The following is a 20,790-nucleotide window of genomic DNA, read 5'->3' as shown; positions in this document are numbered from 1 at the left end:
AGAGCAAGTTGATCTTGATGAGATAGGTATTGAAGAGGCTCCGTGCATCGCGCTAAGGAACATGTCCATTGGGGATGTGTGTCCTAAGGAATCCGAAGAGTCTCCAAATGCACAAGATCAACCATCCTCCTCCACGCAAGCATCTCCACCAACCCAAAATGAGGATGAAGCTCAAAATGATGAAGAAGAAGATCAAAGAGATGAGCTACCTCAAGATGACGACAATGATCAAGGGGGAGATGCAAATAATCAAGACAAGGAGGATGAAGAACCAAGGCCGCCACACCCAAGAGTCCACCAAGCAATCCAACGAGATCACCCCATCGACACCATCCTCGGCGACATTCATAAGGGGGTAACTACTAGATCTCGTGTTGCACATTTTTGTGAGCATTACTCTTTTGTTTCCTCTATTGAGCCACATAGGGTAGAGGAAGCACTCCAAGATTTGGATTGGGTGGTGGCGATGCAAGAGGAGCTCAACAACTTCACTAGGAATGAGGTATGGCATTTAGTTCCACGTCCTAATCAAAATGTTGTAGAAACCAAATGGGTCTTCCGCAACAAGCAAGATGAGCATGGTGTGGTGACAAGGAACAAAGCTCGACTTGTGGCCAAGGGATACTCCCAAGTCGAAGGTTTGGATTTCGGTGAAACCTATGCACCCATAGCTAGGCTTGAGTCAATTCGCATATTATTAGCCTATGCTACTTACCATGGCTTCAAGCTTTATCAAATGGACGTGAAGAGTGCCTTCCTCAATGGACCAATCAAGGAAGAGGTCTACGTTGAGCAACCTCCCGGCTTTGAAGATAGTGAGTACCCTAACCATGTCTATAGGCTCTCTAAGGCGCTTTATGGGCTCAAGCAAGCCCCAAGAGCATGGTATGAATGCCTTAGAGATTTCCTTATCACTAATGGATTCAAAGTTGGAAAGACTGATCCTACTTTATTCACTAAAACTCTTGAAAATGACTTGTTTGTATGCCAAATTTATGTTGATGATATCATATTTGGGTCTACTAACGAATCTACATGTGAAGAATTTAGTAGGATCATGACACAAAAATTCGAGATGTCGATGATGGGGGAGTTGCAATATTTTCTAGGATTCCAAGTCAAGCAACTCCAAGAAGGCACCTTCATTAGCCAAACGAAGTATACTCAAGACATTCTAACCAAGTTTGGAATGAAGGATGCTAAGCCCATCAAGACACCCATGGGAACCAATGGGCATCTCGACCTCGACACGGGAGGTAAATCCGTCGATCAAAAGGTATACCGGTCGATGATAGGTTCATTACTCTATTTATGTGCATCTCGACCGGACATTATGCTTTCCGTTTGCATGTGTGCAAGATTCCAATCCGACCCTAAGGAATCTCACCTTACGGCCGTAAAACGAATCTTGAGATATTTGGCTTACACTCCTAAGTTTGGGCTTTGGTATCCTAGGGGATCCACATTTGATTTGATTGGTTATTCGGATGCCGATTGGGCGGGGTGCAAAATCAATAGGAAGAGCACATCGGGGACTTGCCAGTTCTTGGGAAGATCCTTGGTGTCTTGGGCTTCAAAGAAGCAAAATTCCGTCGCTCTTTCCACCGCCGAAGCCGAGTACATTGCTGCAGGCCATTGTTGCGCGCAATTGCTTTGGATGAGGCAAACCCTGCGGGACTATGGTTACAAATTAACCAAAGTCCCTTTGCTATGTGATAATGAGAGTGCAATCAAGATGGCGGATAATCCCGTCGAGCATAGCCGCACTAAACACATAGCCATTCGGTATCACTTTTTAAGGGATCACCAACAAAAGGGAGATATCGAGATTTCTTACATTAATACTAAAGATCAATTAGCCGATATCTTTACCAAGCCACTTGATGAACAAACTTTTAACAAACTTAGGCATGAGCTAAATATTCTTGATTCTAGGAACTTCTTTTGTTAAATTGCACACATAGCTCATTTATATACCTTTGATTATGTCTCTTTCATGTGCTATGACTAATGTGTTTTCAAGTCCATTTCAAACCAAGTAATAGGTATATTGAAAGGAAATTAGAGTCTTCGGCAAAGACAAAGGCTTCCACTCCGTAACTCATCCTTCGCCATCACTCCAAGCAACTCTCCATTTTTGGGGGAGAAAAGCATGAGCACCAAGCAAAAGGACTCCATCTTTGGTATAATCTTCACTCATTTATTTATGACCAAAGGGGGAGAGAGTAATTTAAGAGGGCTCTAATGATTCCGTTTTTGGCGATTCATGCCAAAGGGGGAGAAAGTATGAGCCCAAAGCAAAAGGACCGCACCACCACTAATTTCAAAAATTTAGTTTTTTAAAGAATATTTTCAAATTGGTATCTTTTTGTGTTCAAAAGAGGGAGAAAGTAGTATTTCAAAAATGATATATCAAAACCCTCTTGAACACTAAGAGGAGGATCTCATTTAGGGGGAGTTTTGTTTTAGTCAAAGGAAAAGCATTTGAAACAGGGGAGAAAATTTCAAATCTTGAGAATGCTTTGCAAATCCTATTCATTTACCTATTGACTATTTGCAAAAGAACTTTGAAAAGAATTTACAAAAGAATTTGCAAAAACAAAACATGTGGTGCAAGCGTGGTCCAAAATGGTAAAAATGAAGAAACAATCCATGCATATCTTGTAAGTATTTATATTGGCTCAATTCCAAGCAACCTTTGCACTTACATTATGCAAACTAGTTCAATTATGCACTTCTATATTTGCTTTGATTTATGTTGGCATCAATCACCAAAAAGGGGGAGATTGAAAGGGAATTAGACTTACACCTAGTTCCTAAATAATTTTGGTGGTTGAAATTGCCCAACACAAATAATTGGACTAACTAGTTTGCTCTAGTGTATAAGTTATTCAGGTGAAAAAGGTTCACTCTTAGCCAATAAAAAGACCAAGTATTGGGTTCAACAAAAGAGCAAAGGGACAACCGAAGGCACCTATGGTCTAAGGCACCGGACTGTCCGGTGTACACCGGACAGTGTCCGGTGCACCAGAGGACTCCAACTCAAACTCGCCACCTTCGGGAAATTCCAGAGGCAACTCCACTATAATTCACCGGACTGTCCGGTGTACACCGGACAGTGTCTGGTGCTCCAAGGAAGAGCGGCCTCAGGAACTCGCCAGCTTCGGGAAACTGCAACGGCTGCTCCGCTATAATTCACCGGACATGTCCGGTGTACACCAGACTGTCCGGTGTAACTGCGGGGCAACGGCTACTTCGCGTCAACGGTCACCTGCAACGGCATTTAATGCGCGCCAGAGCGCGCAGAAGTCAGGCACGCGCGTTGTGGCGCACCGGACACTCTACAGTACATGTCTGGTGCGCCACCGGACATCCAGGCGGGCCCAAAAGACAGTGCTCCAACGGTCGGATCCCAACGGGTTTGGTGACGTGGCTGGCGCACCGGACATGTCCGGTGTACACCGGACTGTCCGGTGCACCATACGGCAGTCAGCCCCACCAAACGGCTAGTTTGGTGGTTGGGGCTATAAATACCCCCAACCACCCACCATTCATTGCATCCAAGTTTTCCACTTCTCAACCACTTACAAGAGCTAGACATTCAATTCTAGACACACCAAAGAGATCAAATCCTCTCCAATTTCACACAAGGCTTTAGTGATTAGCGAGAGAGATTTGTCGTGTTCTTTTGAGCTCTTGCGCTTGGATTGCTTCTTTTCTTTCTCACTTGTTCTTGTGATCAAAACTCCATTGTAATCAAATCAAGAGGCACCAATTGTGTGGTGGCCCTTGCGGGGAAGTTTTGTTCCCGGCTTTGATTTGAGAAGAGAAGCTCACTCGGTCGGAAGGACTGTTTGAGAGAGGGAAAGGGTTGAAAGAGACCCGATCTTTGTGACCACCTCAACGGGGAGTAGGTTTGCAAGAACCGAACCTCGGTAAAACAAATCCACGTGTCACACCTCTTATTTGCTTGCGATTTGTTTTGCACCCTTTCTCCCGGACTCGATTATATTACTAACGCTAACCCGGCTTGTAGTTGTGTTTATATTTGTAAATTTCAGTTTCGCCCTATTCACCCCCCCCTCTAGGCGACTATCAACTACCTATGTTGAGGTTGTAGTGAATTCTATTCATCATATTATTGGCAACACTTTAGTTAAGCCATCAACTATATATCTAATCTATTGATGAAACTATCCTGGTTTGCAATACCTTGTTGGCTACTCTATCTCACACAAAATTGTAGTCAACCTCAGACCTCAATGTATTTAGTACTACCATGAAAAAAATGGATTGGTTGTAATGTAAGTTGCTCCTAAGTTGTCAGACCACAAATTAAACTCGACATCCCATGCCAAACTATTCCAAGTTCCTTCATGATTTTTTCTATCAAGATTACTTTTGCAATAGCAATCGCCAAAGATTTGTACTATGCCTCAGTGCTTGATTCACAACTAGAAAACCGATTTATTGCCACAGGCTGTACTGCAGCAACACAAATTTCGTTGCAAAAGTTGTGTTATTGCCACAACTTTAAAACATGGTTGTGATATGTATACTTTGTTACCACGAATATTTTTTGTTGCAAAAATTATTAGTTTTGTTGCAAGAGGTAGAGTTATGGCCGTGATTTGCAAAGTTGTTGCAATATGTTAATCAATATTGCCACGAGGCTTATGTGGTTGCGTCGCAAAAATGTGATGTTTCTTGCCACAAAATAAAAATGGGTGCAATATAGTTACCTATATTGCCACAAATATCTTTTATTCCAGTAGACGAGGCAAATGTGTTGGATAAAACCTATACAAATAGTATGGGGACCGCATGATACAGTGCAATCTGTGTTGTCACACGCTCCATTGAATATCTCGTTTCGTCGAACTTTGGTTGGGGGTAAGCTCACTGCATGGCATGAGGTGCAACTTAAGGTGGCGCAGGTAAACTTGAGCGATGAGAGAGATATTTTTTCTTGGAACTTAACTAAAGATGGTGTTTTTCGGTACAATCAATGTATAGCATATTGATGGACCCAGGGGGCACCTTTCAATCCCAAATTGATATACAAATTGAAAGTGTCATTGAAAATAAAAAAAATTCTTTGGTATCTCCAACAAGGAGTAATCTTAACAAAAGATAACTTATTACGTAGAAACTGAAAAGGGAGCAAAACATGTGTTTTCTGTAATAGTAATGAAACTATTCAACACTTTTTCTTTGATTGCCACCATGTCCGAAATATTTGAAGGGTTGTTTACATAACAATAGGGCTCCAAAGCCCAAGTTCGATATCCCATATGTTTAGGAGTTGATTATCCCGAGTCAACTCAAAAGAGAGAAATCTGATTCTAGTGGGGCCTACAGCTTTGCTGAAAGTCGCCTAGAGGGGGGGGGGGTGAATAGGCAGAACCTGAAAATTAAAACTTTATCCCCCAACTAGATCCCTTGATTAGTGGTTAGAACAAGATATATAAATATCGGAGAATAGAAACTAAGTTCTTGCTTGAAAGGAGTATTGCTAAATAATGCGGGAGAGATAAATCAATACAACTAATAAGTCTATGATAACAAAGCAAGAAAGCTTAGATGAAAAGAGCACTAACTCAAGTTCTTTCTTGCGGAGCGTTGCTTCACTTAAATGAGAGTTTAACTTGAAGCAACACCAAATGATATGAGTAAAGAATAGTGCAAGAGAACTTAGAGTAAGGGAAAGCAAACAAATCACAAGCAAAAGCACAATGAACACGGGTGATTTGTTTTACCGAGGTTCGGCCCTCGAAGGCCTAGTCCCCGTTGAGGAGTCCACTTAAGGACGGGTCTTTTTCAACCCTTTCCCTCTCTCCCGATCACACAAGGATCGGCGAGCTCTTCTTCTTCTCAAGGATCACTCTTGATCCCACAAGGACTACCACAATCTTTGGTGTCTCTTGCTAGCTTTTACAAGCCTCCAACACTTTGGAGGAAGTTCGAATGGGAGTCAAAAACTCCACGCGCAAATGAACACAAAGATGTAGCACACACTATCTCTCAATGAATCTCACAAGGCGCTAGGGCTAAACTCAATTGAGTAGCTCTCAATTGCTTGCTCTCTCTTTTGTGGCACTTGTGTTGGTTGTAGTGGACTAAATCTTGTGTATAGGATGGATCAATGAATATAGGTGGTTGGGAGGGCTTGAGTATGTCAACTATGTGACTTGGAATGTTGCTTGGGCTCCCACACCTTGAAGTGGCCGGTTGGGGTGGAATTTATAGCCCTCAACCATCCATATAGCCGTTGGGGCGCATCTGCCAGGAATTGCACTGGCGGACGGTCCGCGGCTAGGGCCCGGACGGTCCGCGACCCTCCAACGGTCGATTCTGACATCTTCAACGGATACTTCTGACAGATCAACGGCTAGATCAACGGCTATCTGCCTCGGTGACACCACGCGGACGGTCCGCCCTTGGTCCCGGACGGTCCGCGCCAGCTCTATAATTCCTTTTGCTCAACTTGTCACCTTCGGGCTGAACCAGGTCTTCACATGCGGACTGTCCGCGAATTATAGCCGGACGGTCCGCACGTTGTAGCTGGACGGTCCGCGGTTTAGTCGGACTATCCCTGATTTGTAGTTCCTGGTCGAAGTCAACTCGGTGTCGCGGACGGTCCGCCGCAAGGGCCCGGACGGTCCGCGTGTGGTCTCAGACGGTGCTTGCTCTTCCATCGAACGGTCCGCAGTAGAGACACATGTTTTTGCATTGGTTCTGTCCGAGGATCATCCTGGTGTCGCGGACGGTCCGCCGCAAGGGCCCGGACGGTCCGCGCTTAGTCTGTTTTTCCAAAAAGCTTCTTCTGTCCGGAATAATCTACGGTATTCCGGACAGTCGATTTAGTATAGTTGTAGATGAACCTTTGGCACCTGTAGAGCATATAATCTAGAGCAAACTAGTTAGTCCAATTATTTGTGTTGGGCAATTCAATCACCAAAATCATTTAGGAAAAGGTTTGACCCTATTTCCCTTTCAATCTCCCCCTTTTTGGTGATTGATGCCAACACAAACCAAAGCAAATATATAAGTGCAGTAATTGAACTAGTTTGCAACAGGTAAGTGCAAAGGTTACTTGGAATTAAACCAATGTTACATTTCATAAGATATGCATGGATGCTTTCTTCATATTTAATGTTTTGGACAATGCATGCACCATTTGTTTTGTTTTTGCAAACTCTTTTGTAAATTCTTTTCAAAGTTCTTTTGCAAATAGTCAAAGGTAAATGAATAAAATTTTGAGAAGCATTTTCAAGATTTGAAATTTTCTCCCCCTGTTTCAAATGCTTTTCCTTTGACTAAACAAAACTCCCCTTCAATAAAATCCTCCTCTTAGTGTTCAAGAGGGTTTTAAGATATTGATTTTGAAAATACTACTTTCACCCCCTTTTGAACATAATAAGATACCAATTTGAAATTTTTCAATTGAAAATCATTAGTTTTACCAATTTGAAATTAGGAGGTGGTGGTGCGGTCATTTTGCTTTGGGCCTAATACTTTCTCCCCCTTTGGCATGAATCGCCAAAAACGGATACTCAGTGTGAAAGTAGGCCCTCAACCAACAACTTTCTCCCCTTTGGCAAATAAAACATGAGTGAAGATTATACCAAAGACGGAGAGATGGCGGGATACCGGCAAAGAGTGGATAATGCCAATGGAGTTGAGTGGAAGCGATGTCTTTGCCGAATACTCCATTTCCCTTTCAATCTAAGACTTAATACATGAGATGCTCATGAAAGCATATTAGTCTTAGCCTTGGCACACAATAAAGATAAGACATATGCAAATGTACCAAAGGAAAGAGACATGATTAAAAAAGGATATGTCAATTAAGATTAAACAATTCTATACAATATAGATTGCTCCCCCTAAATATGTGCATGGAGAGAAACATATATTTTGGCCTTAAATGCCAATTGCACATAACTAGGTTAATGAGAACATGTCTATATTATACGGAATGTGAAGTGCATTGTGTCATAGTATAAGTGTGATGCTAATGACATTTTATGCACTTATGAAAGCATGTTATAAATATCTCAAGCATTTACCCTTAAGGATTTCAAAGAGACCTAAGGACCATCCACCTTTTGGAACAAAAGGCAGCTTATCCTCGTTACAAGGTTAAGCTTTAAGCTCCTTGACAATAAAAATACTTCACCCAGTTTAAGCAAAAGATGTAAAAATGAATGTTTGAGAAGTTTAAACTAGGTATGAAGCAGGGATAAATGCAAAGGTCATGCTTTCTCTTCCTTTTATACAAGATATGCAAAGAGTGTATATAAGAGGAAGATTTAGGTACAAGTTTAAATGAAAGGAAGTGGTTTTACCCTTTTGTACCTTCTCATAGAGACGCTCTCTTCATTGTGCTTTGTCCTTAGTCTTAGTTGCTTAAGACCTATACTCAATGACAATATATGGAAATACTTTGCACAAGAGAGAGTTATACCACTAGTGATCTTTTTCAAGTTATTGTTAGCATATATCATATGGATCACAAGTTTCATAAATGAATCATGAATTCTCCTTTTACCTTAGTGCATATCAAGATAGATGTCAATTAAAATTACCAATTGAGATCAAATTGAAATTACGTGAGGCACTAAGAAACATAAGTGATAATGGAAATTGTTCAATGATCAACCAACGATGCGATCAAGAGAACAACATAGGCATTAGATTTACAATCAAGCTTAAAAATAGGAGAATCCAATAAGCATGCTACTTAAGAAATGAAAGCAACAATCCTTGATAAAAGCGACATTATTTTAACAAGTTGGATTGATGTGAGTAGCATACTATATGAGAAACATTATTCTCATGCAAGAGACTATATGAAATTTTTAAGACAAAGCAATAGTCTCAACATAATCAAAATATAATAATGGACTCCCCCTAAAGACATGCATCAAGTAATTTTAAAGAAATGATTTCGATGCATTTACTTTAAAGAACATAAAGGGAGAAGCATTATACATTTTGATCAAGGCTTACAAATTTAGCAATAGATAACTTAAGCCTAGTAATCTCATAATGAAGAAGAATTTAGAATGCTTACAACCACACCATTGATTATTGCGAAGACCTTATTGTCCAAGTAGGTGTTGTTGTCCTTGATGATCTTCCTTTTTCATTTGAGTGTCCTCCCTTTGTAGTCGTCTCTTTTTCCTTCCAAACTCATTGAAAATACTCAAGAGAGATGTTAATGACGCAAGGGAGTATATGGCGAGGGATGATTTCTTTAGATAACTAACATGCATAATTCATCATCCACAAGTCACATAGATATGAAGAAAAATCCTTAATATTAGTGCACACCATAAAAAGAGGGATATGCACCTTCTAAACTTTTTGAACAATCTTAGGAAATTTTACTTCTTCATATTGAATTTTAACATCATGACTTGGAAGCATATCAATATGAAAACAAATATAGCAAAGGCATGAATTAGATTCTAATGGATAAGTGCGTTTAGAGAATGTGATTGAGTGCTCATCAAGACAAATTTAGTCCTCCAAAGAATCTATTCTTCAAGAATGATAATTTAGAGTGAATAACCATTGAAGGGAACTATATTAAAGAGATGAGTTCCCATACCTTTGCTTTTACCTTTCTTCTTTTGGGTGAAGATCAACCCATGGGGCTTGTGTACTTTCCCTTCTATGCATATTTATAAGCTCAAGAGATACGTTAGTAACACAAGCACTAGTTTCCATTTAGTAATCATTTTGACAAAGAATGAAAAGTGAATTACTATTGGCATGGAAACTTTATAATATGAACTGGATTATTCCATGAAGTATGCCTAGTTTTAACTCATAAAACAAGCATGGTTAAATTCTTGAGACTTAAGGGAATAAATCTAATTCATAACATGGAGAGCGATAAATGTAGAAGAATCATATCCAATTTAAGCAATAAAACATACAACATACATTATTGGATTGATTTTCCTTGTCAGGATAAATTACGCATCTCCAACTAGAAACATATTCTCTACTAGTGAGACTACATGAGTTACTTAGATAAAAGCATTAGACTCACTATTCTAGACATAAAGAAAGATTCCCTTTTATGAGTGGCTATAGGATTTGAATTCTTTGCATGACACCTTATTCTTTTAAGAATATGGAATCTTCTTCTATATCTAGATCATGGCAATAATAGGATAATTAAAGTAAAACATGCCATGGGAACTTGCAACAATTTTAAAGCATGTATATTGCCATAGTATAGGAATGAAGAATATGCAATCTACCATATGAGAGGAATTTCTTCAAAGAATGGTGACATAATTTTAAAAACATCTTCAGTGCTTCTTTTTCCTATGTGACTACACAAGACACATAAGAAAAGATAATTTAAGATACTTTCACTTAAAGCATAAGTGTTACCATCCTTTGACTTTCCTCCATGTTGTAGGCCTTGAGTTTCCGCACATGATGATTCTTTATTTCCTACAACATTAATATCTTCCCGAGATGATATGGGTTTTGAATATGAATTGAAGTAACCTTGGGTCAATCTTGACTATGTAGATCGTTTGAAGATTGATAGCTTGAGTTGTTAAGAATTGAATTAACTCCCTCAAGCACCCCAAGGCTCATACCATCTCCTTCTCCTACAAATCTTGTCAAGCACACTTTGGTACCCATCGCTTGATGGGTCCGTTAAGGTTAGTAAACAAAGATCTAGGAACCCAAGTGTCCTTTGTGCTAGCGCTTGGTAAACTTGTTACCTTTCTAGCACAAGTTGCAATCTTGGGTTGCCTAGTTATATATGAATCAAATGACAAGTTAGGAGTGAGATTTTTACCAATGGGACAATCTTTGCATTGATGTCCCTTTCTTCGGCATGTGTAGCATAGGCGTTTTTCAAGTTTTGAAGTTTTCTTCTTTCCTTGCTTGTTCCCTGCTACATGGTTAGTAAAAACTTTCTTTTCTAACCCTATGCCTTTTTGTTTTAAATGGGGACAAGATCTAAGCAAGTGTCCCTTCTTAGAGCATTTAAAACAAAGTCTATCATCCTTGTTAATAATCAAGCCATTTTTGATGTAGGGACATGACCTAATCAAGTGCCCCTCTTTAAAGCATTCACTACACCTTTTAATGTGACGTGTGGCTTGATCATTACCTTGGATGTTACCTTTTGTGGAGGCGTGGTTGAGGCTTTTGGAGGAGGTGTTGAATTCCATCTTTTGTTTCCTCCTCATGGCAATCCTCAAATCCTTGACATTTTCTTCAAGGGATGTAGTGCATGCCACGGTTGTTCCTGTCTCAAGCTTCTTCACCATGTGATCACGGTTATCTTGAGAAGGTTGGGCAATGCATTTCCCTTTAAGTTGTGTCAAGCTCTTCTTTAGCCTCTCATTTTCTTCTTTGAGCTTTTGATATGAATCATCATTTGTTCCTGTAGATTCTAGCTCAAAAGAAGATTTGCTTGTCGACGAACAACAAGCATTAGCACATGGTAATATAGTATCAATTTGAATACATGTGCATGAGTGAGGTTGTTGGGATTTTAAATTTTCTATCACAACCTCATGAGCAATGTTTAATATGATATGATCATCTATAAGATTTTCATGAGAACATAGAAGCATATCATATTTATTTTGAAAAGCTAGATTTTCAACTTTTAGCTTTTCTATTTGGTCCTTAAGCAAGGTATTCCTATTTACTAATTGAGCGATACAATGTAAAGCGTTATCTTGCTCAATTGAAATAGTTTCATACCTTTGGACCAAATCAACATGAGAGCACTTTAGCTCCTCATGTTCTTTAGTCAACTCGTCAAAGTGTTGCATCTTTATGGAGAGAATATCTTCTAGCCTTTGACGAGCTTCGCTTTGTTCTCTCGCTCTTTCTAGAAGTTTGAGCATGACCGCCTTATCTTCTTGGCTTAGGCGAGCGTAGAGATGCACAAAGCTTCTTTCTTCCTCCTCATCCTCGTTTGTGCTTCCGCTATCATTTTCATTAGCTACACAACACATGTGGGAATCGAAATGGGAAGACAAACCTTTTGGAGAGATGGATTCATCGTTTGGTCTCCATCGTTCATTTTCTTCTTCTCCCTTGCAAGGGTTAGTATCACAAATACCAAAGGAAGTAGAAGCACAAAATGAACTAACATTTTTGGACTTATTAAAATTGCTTCTAATTCTAGTCCAAATATCATGCGCATCGGGAATATGTTCATAATGATTCATTATGAGGGCATGATAATCTTCCTTGCTAAGAGAATTAACCAAGATGTCAAAAGCTAGATAGTTTAAGCGAATACATCTTTGGTCTTCATCGGAAACATTTTCCCTATCATAGTTAGGAGGGATAATACTCTTGTCTAAAATTTGTTCTAATTGTGGATCTACGGTTCTAAAGGCATTTATAACTCTAGTAGACCATGAATCATAATTAGAACAATCGGAAAGTAATATTTCAAGAGTTACCTCCGTGTTTTCCTTGGAAGATGTCTTCTTGTTCTTTTGGGATCTTTTACGAGCCATCACTTCGAGTTGTTAGACTCAAGATGAAGTGCCTAGCTCCGATACCAATTGAAAGTCGCCTAGAGGGGGGGGGGTGAATAGGCAGAACCTGAAAATTAAAACTTTATCCCCCAACTAGATCCCTTGATTAGTGGTTAGAACAAGATATATAAATATCGGAGAATAGAAACTAAGTTCTTGCTTGAAAGGAGTATTGCTAAATAATGCGGGAGAGATAAATCAATACAACTAATAAGTCTATGATAACAAAGCAAGAAAGCTTAGATGAAAAGAGCACTAACTCAAGTTCTTTCTTGCGGAGCGTTGCTTCACTTAAATGAGAGTTTAACTTGAAGCAACACCAAATGATATGAGTAAAGAATAGTGCAAGAGAACTTAGAGTAAGGGAAAGCAAACAAATCACAAGCAAAAGCACAATGAACACGGGTGATTTGTTTTACCGAGGTTCGGCCCTCGAAGGCCTAGTCCCCGTTGAGGAGTCCACTTAAGGACGGGTCTTTTTCAACCCTTTCCCTCTCTCCCGATCACACAAGGATCGGCGAGCTCTTCTTCTTCTCAAGGATCACTCTTGATCCCACAAGGACTACCACAATCTTTGGTGTCTCTTGCTAGCTTTTACAAGCCTCCAACACTTTGGAGGAAGTTCGAATGGGAGTCAAAAACTCCACGCGCAAATGAACACAAAGATGTAGCACACACTATCTCTCAATGAATCTCACAAGGCGCTAGGGCTAAACTCAATTGAGTAGCTCTCAATTGCTTGCTCTCTCTTTTGTGGCACTTGTGTTGGTTGTAGTGGACTAAATCTTGTGTATAGGATGGATCAATGAATATAGGTGGTTGGGAGGGCTTGAGTATGTCAACTATGTGACTTGGAATGTTGCTTGGGCTCCCACACCTTGAAGTGGCCGGTTGGGGTGGAATTTATAGCCCTCAACCATCCATATAGCCGTTGGGGCGCATCTGCCAGGAATTGCACTGGCGGACGGTCCGCGGCTAGGGCCCGGACGGTCCGCGACCCTCCAACGGTCGATTCTGACATCTTCAACGGATACTTCTGACAGATCAACGGCTAGATCAACGGCTATCTGCCTCGGTGACACCACGCGGACGGTCCGCCCTTGGTCCCGGACGGTCCGCGCCAGCTCTATAATTCCTTTTGCTCAACTTGTCACCTTCGGGCTGAACCAGGTCTTCACATGCGGACTGTCCGCGAATTATAGCCGGACGGTCCGCACGTTGTAGCTGGACGGTCCGCGGTTTAGTCGGACTATCCCTGATTTGTAGTTCCTGGTCGAAGTCAACTCGGTGTCGCGGACGGTCCGCCGCAAGGGCCCGGACGGTCCGCGTGTGGTCTCAGACGGTGCTTGCTCTTCCATCGAACGGTCCGCAGTAGAGACACATGTTTTTGCATTGGTTCTGTCCGAGGATCATCCTGGTGTCGCGGACGGTCCGCCGCAAGGGCCCGGACGGTCCGCGCTTAGTCTGTTTTTCCAAAAAGCTTCTTCTGTCCGGAATAATCTACGGTATTCCGGACAGTCGATTTAGTATAGTTGTAGATGAACCTTTGGCACCTGTAGAGCATATAATCTAGAGCAAACTAGTTAGTCCAATTATTTGTGTTGGGCAATTCAATCACCAAAATCATTTAGGAAAAGGTTTGACCCTATTTCCCTTTCATTTGCGCTGATCAATATGGAGAAGCCATAATGATATGTGTCTTCATGATATGAAATATAATTCATTTTTGCAGACGGTTTTTAGAGGGATATATTGGTTGGGATACTGAGCGTTGCTGCAATCTGAGGACAAAAGAGCCATGTTCCGATATGTTAGCTCGACATTGAAGGTAGAGATGGCAATGGGGCCCCGATCCTCGATTTCGCGCGGGGAATTCCTCTATTAGGGGATGGGGAAGGTTTCGCCCCGCGGGGATGTAAACGCAGAAAAATACTCCCCCGATGGGTAAACGGGGACGGTAACATTCCCCATCCCCGTTCCCCGCGGGGACCCGTTAAACTTATATATGATGATGCTTTCATGTAATATATAATGATAAAAATAAATAAGTACATTGTTTAGAGATAACTCATTGTACAAATATGTTGATTTTGATGTACACATAAATATTTCTAACATCTGACAATATGTATAAGTGACAATATTTTGTATTAATAACAAAGAAAGAATGTCATGGTTATAATTTAAGCGGGACGAGGATTTATCCCCGCAGGGGATGGCGATGGAGAAGAAATGCCCCCGCAAGAGTTCATGGGGATCCCCGCGGGGAATTTTTTTTGTCGCAGGAACAGGTATGAGGAGCCAAAACCGACGAGGAATTCCTCGTTGACATCTCTAATTGAAGGTCACAACGTTGGAGTTTTTTTAGATTTACTTGAAAATTCAATAATAAGCTTGACTACATTTGATTTCTCCTTTTTCCTCAGCCATGTGGAGGTTTTTCATGTCTTATGTACTCCTTCTACGTTATGTGCGGACTCGTAGAGGCGAAGACTTATAAATGTCCCATTATCTAAAAAATGTGTTGGATAAGAAATATCGAGTCTACAATTTCGCTTCATTCTACATGTGTAGCATTATTAAGCACTATAATTATTTGAAAAAAATCAAGATATGCATTGTTTATATATATGTAAGAAACAGATTCCCACTATGACATATTAGTCTGTGTAGAACTCGCCACCTCGCTTCTTTCCTCTTCTTAGAGCGCCTTTCCCCCTGCACACACTTTGAATCAAGAATCTCACAGTTGGCTATGCAGCTGTAATACGGCGGCAAGTGCGACGTCCACCAGAGAACCTCAAATTTCCCTTTCGGTGCAACTCTCCCATACATGACTTCATCAACAGTTATTCACCACAGCTAGAAGCTAGCTGCAGCGTTTGGGCTCATGAGCTTGCCCTCTGGATGCCGATCCACATCATGAAGAATCCACACTGTGATCAAGCTGATCTTCACGGTGACTGGTCGGGAGTTCGCGATTCGAGATGCTGTGCGATTCCACCACTACAGTGGTGGTTCCTGCTCTTGCAGGGATTACTGGTGAGTGGTGACCATGGATTCGTGCGTAGTTCTTTTTGTTGGCATTGGTTGAGGCCTTGAGGAGAGCATAATAGAGTATCTTGATCCACATCATGAAGAATGGATGCCATGAATCAAGGGAGACTGGAGGCATACATGGCGAGCTAGTTCAGAACATGGGTGTTTGTGTTTCTGAGAGTCAAGCAGGGGCAGCGCCGTCATTTACAATCGGCTTCACTTTCACGCATGGCATGGACATCTTGTTATGCATTTCATGGAATCAATCACAAGAGTTGAATCAGAAAAAACACATCCACACATACACCTGACAAACATCTTGAAAAAAAATTTTGCAGAAGGTTTGGTAGGGCAGCAAGACAAGACAGTTGGCCCTGTTTGTTTCGGCTTTTTTCTGACCAGCTTTTCTGAAAATCTGGCTGTGGGAAGAATCTGAGTATCATTACGATTACGTGTGGAGGAAGATAAAGTTGTTTATAGGGCTCAGGATCTAGAAAGTGACGGATTCCTACTATTACAACGACTCAACCGATTATGTGTTTATGTTGATTTTGGATGGTTTTTGCCGCAACGAATTTTATAGAAGCTGGCTGAAAAGCTGAGCGTTTGGCAGTCCGCAGCAGCTTTTGGTGGCCAGAAGCTGCCAGAAGCCGAAACAAACAGGGCCGAAGTGACTAGGCCACAAGCTGTACATCGTGTTAAGTTTCAGAATGCACCAGGTGCGTCCCTCATGCTGATATTCAAGCTGTTTCTCATTGTCCGTCGACCGACTCCCATATTGCCCTTGGTCATCATGGCAACAAACTCTCCATAGTCAATGCGGCCATCCTGGCAATAAAAAAAAGAGAGCAAGGTTAGACTATACATGTCGACGGCTTTGACTTTGTATCATTACTAACAGAACCATAATCATTGATTAATGAAAATTCGGCAGGTGGGGAAAGACCACCCATGCCCCCATGGTATTAAGCTCTTGGCAAACTGATTGAGAGAAGGTCGCGAACACTGGTTCCACCTCTATAGGTGACTAGGTGAGTAAGAAATGAACAAGACATGCCATTCTATTACTTTTATGCATGTGGACTAATTAAAGTAAGACTTACGTTATCCTGATCAGCTTCGTTGATGACATCATCAAGAAAAGCATCCGGCATGTTATGCTCTTTGCAAGCTTGCTGTAGTTCATCCACTGTGATATAGCCACTACCATCTTTGTCGAAATATGAAAAGGCCGCCACGAGATGTTCTTCGCGCTCCAGCTTATTGAGATGCAAAGTTGCAGCGATGAATTCAATGTAGTCAATTGTTCCATTGTTGTCGATATCAGCCTAAACGAAACAAACGAAATACGTGAGTTTTTTTTTTGGTACAATATGTTATAACTTCTCTTCCACCGAATTTTATTGACAGAGGCCACGTATATGATTCTTAATGTATAGCTTCAGGATCCAGGTTGTTTGAAGCTAGAAATACAAACAAGCATAGCAAAACGTTTCAGTTAACTTACTGCATCCATAAGATCACGAATCTCAGTGTCCTTCAGTGTGGAACCATATTTTCTCAATCCTTCTTTTAGTTCATCGTAGGTAATTGCGCCACTGTTGTCAGTGTCCATGGTCTGGAACATTTCCTTCAACCCCGCAATTTCCTCTTCTGATAGGCTCTCAGCTATTACCTATGAGAATGAACACATATAGTCCATTAGTTCAGCATTGCACAAGCAAGCAACCTTAAATGTAACACAATGTCAGATAAGGAATATTAACTATCTTCTGAATTTGCGAATCAAAGTTCATACAAATCATGCCTAAAAGAACTGCACTTACTCGCAAAGCCATTTTCTTCAACTTATTCATTGCAGAGAATTGCTTAATGCGAGATAAGACAGCTGGATCCAGTGGACGGTCAGGAGCTACTCCATGATCACGAATCCATGGATGGCCTGTACACAAGTTCAAGTGTCATCTTTTTATCCAACAGTTGCAAATACATCATGTGAACGGATGCATTGCGGTGTTAAAGAATAAGAAATCAAATAGTATAAAGTGGTGAAAGAAACTAACATAGAACTTCATGTGCTGTTAAGCGCTTGGCAGAGCGAGGATTCAGCATCCGTCTTATAAGATCTTTTGCACTATCAGATATGACAGGCCACGGATCAGAATCAAAATCAATGACACCTTTCAATACAGCATCAAATATTCCTTGTTGTGTTTCTGCAATGTATTCATTGAAAATGTTAGCTTGCGGTCTAAGGGGATAAAGTTAAACATCCTAAAGAACTTAAGGCAAACATATGAAAATACTACGTCCCGTTTGGTAGGGCTCCTCCAAAGAAGCCCTACCAAACGTTTTAGTTAGAGGAATTGTTTGCAGCCGTTTTTTTATTATTATATATAAAAAGAGAGAGATGGTGGAGCTGTTTCGGACGAGCCTTCCTAAACACACACCACATACCTGCCCAAAACGGAGGCACGCCACTTAGTAGAATGTAAAGAATGACGCCAGCTGTCCATACATCAGCTGCTGGTCCATAATTTTTCAACAAAACTTCTGGAGCTACATAATATGGGCTACCAACAACATCGGTGAAAACTTGACCTGAAACAACAGAACAAGAAAAGGGAAAGTGTCAAGGATGCAGATACGGGATACAACTTTGAGCGAAAAAGGATCTGCGTATATTTCCTTTTTTAAAAGTTCAAAACTACTAGATCAGTACTAGGCCATGGTTGTTCCCCTCCTACATTACTTAAGTTAAATTATGATGAAAGTATATAAGAGTAAAATATCAGATATCACTTTGAGATTATAAATAAGCTACCTAATGCTAGCTTATTTCAACTTATTTATAGTCCCAAAGTGATATTTTATTCTCCTACCTTGCACCATAATTCAATTTATATAATTTAGGAGGGAAAAACAAACACACCCGCAGCTTCCATCATATCCAATCATCCAACTGCCACTCAGCTAATAAATGCTCCCTGCTGCCTAGCAGGTTAGGACTCTAAACTTACAGTATTAATTAGTGTTTGCCAATTGCCACACTATTGCAAGTAGCTAGCTGCATTAATTTCCGGTGAGACCACACTATTGCAACGTTAGCTTTCAACCCTTTTCTGTAGCAAAATTTGAGTTGACTCCAAAGAAGATGCTGTTAGAGAATTTCACCTGCAATGATCCATTTCATGTCCTAGACTGCGAACAAGAATGAAACAGAGCTAACACAACTAGGCAAGCACAACTGTACGACCTACTGTACCGATTAGTAGTAACCCATGTGATGCACGAATTTCAGGCGTTGACTAAAAACAGTAGTACTAGTATGTGACAATGGAACGACGGGCAGAAGTTTGCGATTCTGCAGCAGCAGAGCTTACCAGGCTTGAAGAAGACAGAGAGTCCGAAATCGATGGCCTTGAGCGAGAGGTCGTCGTCCTTGTTGACGAGCAGGAAGTTCTCGGGCTTGAGGTCGCGGTGCATGACCCCGAGCGAGTGGCAGGCCTCGACGACGCCGACGATGATCCTGGTGAGCTCGGCGGCCTTGCGCTCGCTGTAGTGGCCGCGCTGTATGATCCGGTCGAAGAGCTCGCCCCCGGCGCAGAGCTCCATGACGATGTGGACGTAGAGCTGGTCCTCGTAGGCGCCCTTGATGGCGACGACGTTGGTGTGGCCGGAGAGGTGGTGCATGATCTGGATCTCGCGGCGCACGTCGTCGACGTCCTCCCTGGTGATGAGCTTGCGCTTGGAGATGGACTTGCAGGCGTAGTCGACCCCCGTGGCGAGCTCGGTGCAGAGGAAGGTGGTGCCGAACTGCCCCTGCCCGAGCTTCCTGCCGAGCGCGTAGAGGTCGCGGAGGTTGGGGGTGGGGTGGCCGAGCACGGACCCCAGGTCCGGCGGCGCGCCGGCCCCGCCGCGCCTCATGGCGGCTGCGGCGGTGGCGGGCGGCGGTGGCGGCGCGTGGGCGTCCGTGGTGGCGGGCGGCTGCGTGGGCTTCCTGGGCGAGTCGTCGGCCACGGCGCTGGCGCTGTACTCGGAGGAGGCGCGGCGCTGCGACGACGCGGCGTGCTTGAAGCTGTGCTGGTACTTGGATCTAAGGGCGCCGCCGCATGCGTTGCCCATCAAACGACGGGGTGGAGCCGCCGCCCCTGGCGCATGAAGCTCCGGACGGTCGGTCACGGCCGCCTTCGCGCGCGGGCCGACTCACGGGAACGCCAGCGCCACCAACGGACGGAACCTCTGATATGGGTTGGGTCGGGAGTCGGGACGGGGAACGGGGGCGAGAGGAGAAAAACTGGGGCTGGTGCTCGTAGTCGTAGTAGTGGCTTGGCGAGCAGGGATTTAACGTTGACGACTAGGAGGCAGCTGCAGCTGCTGCTGCTTCATGGCGGCTTCTCCTTTCTCTCTCTGCAGCTCGGCTCGGGTCACGTTTCGGGGGAAAGCGAACGCACGCAGCGGCTGGTGGCCGTCCGTGCGTTGGTTCGCTCGTTCGTCTGGATTGTCCCGGTATGTGGATTAGGATTAGGATTAGGATTAGGCTCAGGCCGGCGGTGAGTGCGTGCGTGCGAGTGCGACGGCAACGCCGCGGGAGAAAAGGAGCTGCCGTTTTGGTCGATGGATGCGTGAGGTCAGGTACTCAGGTCCGGTGCGCGCTTAATTAATCGCGGCGTGGGGTGGGCCGGTAGGGGGGGAAGGAAGGTGCAGCGAGGGTGAGACGAAGGTCCGCAGCGGCCTTCGTCCTCCTCCTACCGCCTTGGTTTCGGCGAGGAAAGTGGACAGGTACACTGAACTGAACTCGAACCAAGCTCGGGGTCGGGTCGACCCAGCACGTGGTCTGGCGCCGTCGCCCTTGGGTCTTGTGGAAAAAATTCCCTGCAGCCGCAGACGCCACTCGCTGGCAAGTGGGTTCTAGTCTACTACTAGGACAAGCTGTCCCTACCTGTCGTGATGCAGGTTCCACTTTTTCCTTTGTCGTGATGAGCGTAGCTTAGATACTGCGAGGAGTGACTGGGAAAGCAACCGCTGGTTGGTCGTATACACAATAGTACCGGTACATACATATTTGAGCGTCCCACATCCCAGGTTTGGAGTAGAGATGTCAATGGGGAATTCCCCACCGGGTTATAGCATACCAGACCTATCTCCATCATATTTGACTCATCCCCATACCCATCCCCATACCCATCATGGGTGCAAAACT

The 20,790-nt window shown here is 42.8% G+C and overlaps 1 protein-coding gene across 1 annotated transcript; it reads right to left on the bottom strand.

Moving 5' to 3' along the window:
* Positions 1–15,845: 15,845 nt before the first annotated feature.
* LOC100384476 (uncharacterized) lies at positions 15,846–20,195 on the bottom strand. Its single transcript, NM_001177007.2, has 7 exons — positions 18,971–20,195; positions 18,045–18,188; positions 17,651–17,803; positions 17,414–17,529; positions 17,095–17,262; positions 16,691–16,915; positions 15,846–16,415 (listed from the first exon to the last, which is right to left on the bottom strand). The coding sequence occupies exons 1-7, from the start codon at positions 19,710–19,712 to the stop codon at positions 16,293–16,295; spliced, it is 1,671 nt and encodes a 556-aa protein (NP_001170478.1). The 5' UTR covers positions 19,713–20,195; the 3' UTR covers positions 15,846–16,292.
* Between the last annotated feature and the right edge of the window lie 595 nt (positions 20,196–20,790).

The sequence above is a fragment of the Zea mays genome, chromosome 10, assembly GCF_902167145.1.
Source record: "Zea mays cultivar B73 chromosome 10, Zm-B73-REFERENCE-NAM-5.0, whole genome shotgun sequence".
Lineage (NCBI taxonomy): Eukaryota > Viridiplantae > Streptophyta > Magnoliopsida > Poales > Poaceae > Zea > Zea mays.
Note: the sequence above shows the minus strand (reverse complement) of the source record. Positions and strands in the feature narration are given on the sequence as shown.

Bases quoted from the DNA above. Each gene is read 5' to 3' on its own strand.
- LOC100384476 (NM_001177007.2), bottom strand. From the start codon at position 19,712: ATGGGCAACGCATGCGGCGGCGCCCTTAGATCCAAGTACCAGCACAGC. The intron at 17,804-18,044 runs GTATGTGGTGTG...AATACATTGCAG, and splicing joins CGTGCCTCCGTTTTGGGCAG to AAACACAACAAGGAATATTT. The intron at 16,916-17,094 runs GTAAGTTAACTG...TGTTTCGTTTAG, and splicing joins TTCGTGATCTTATGGATGCA to GCTGATATCGACAACAATGG.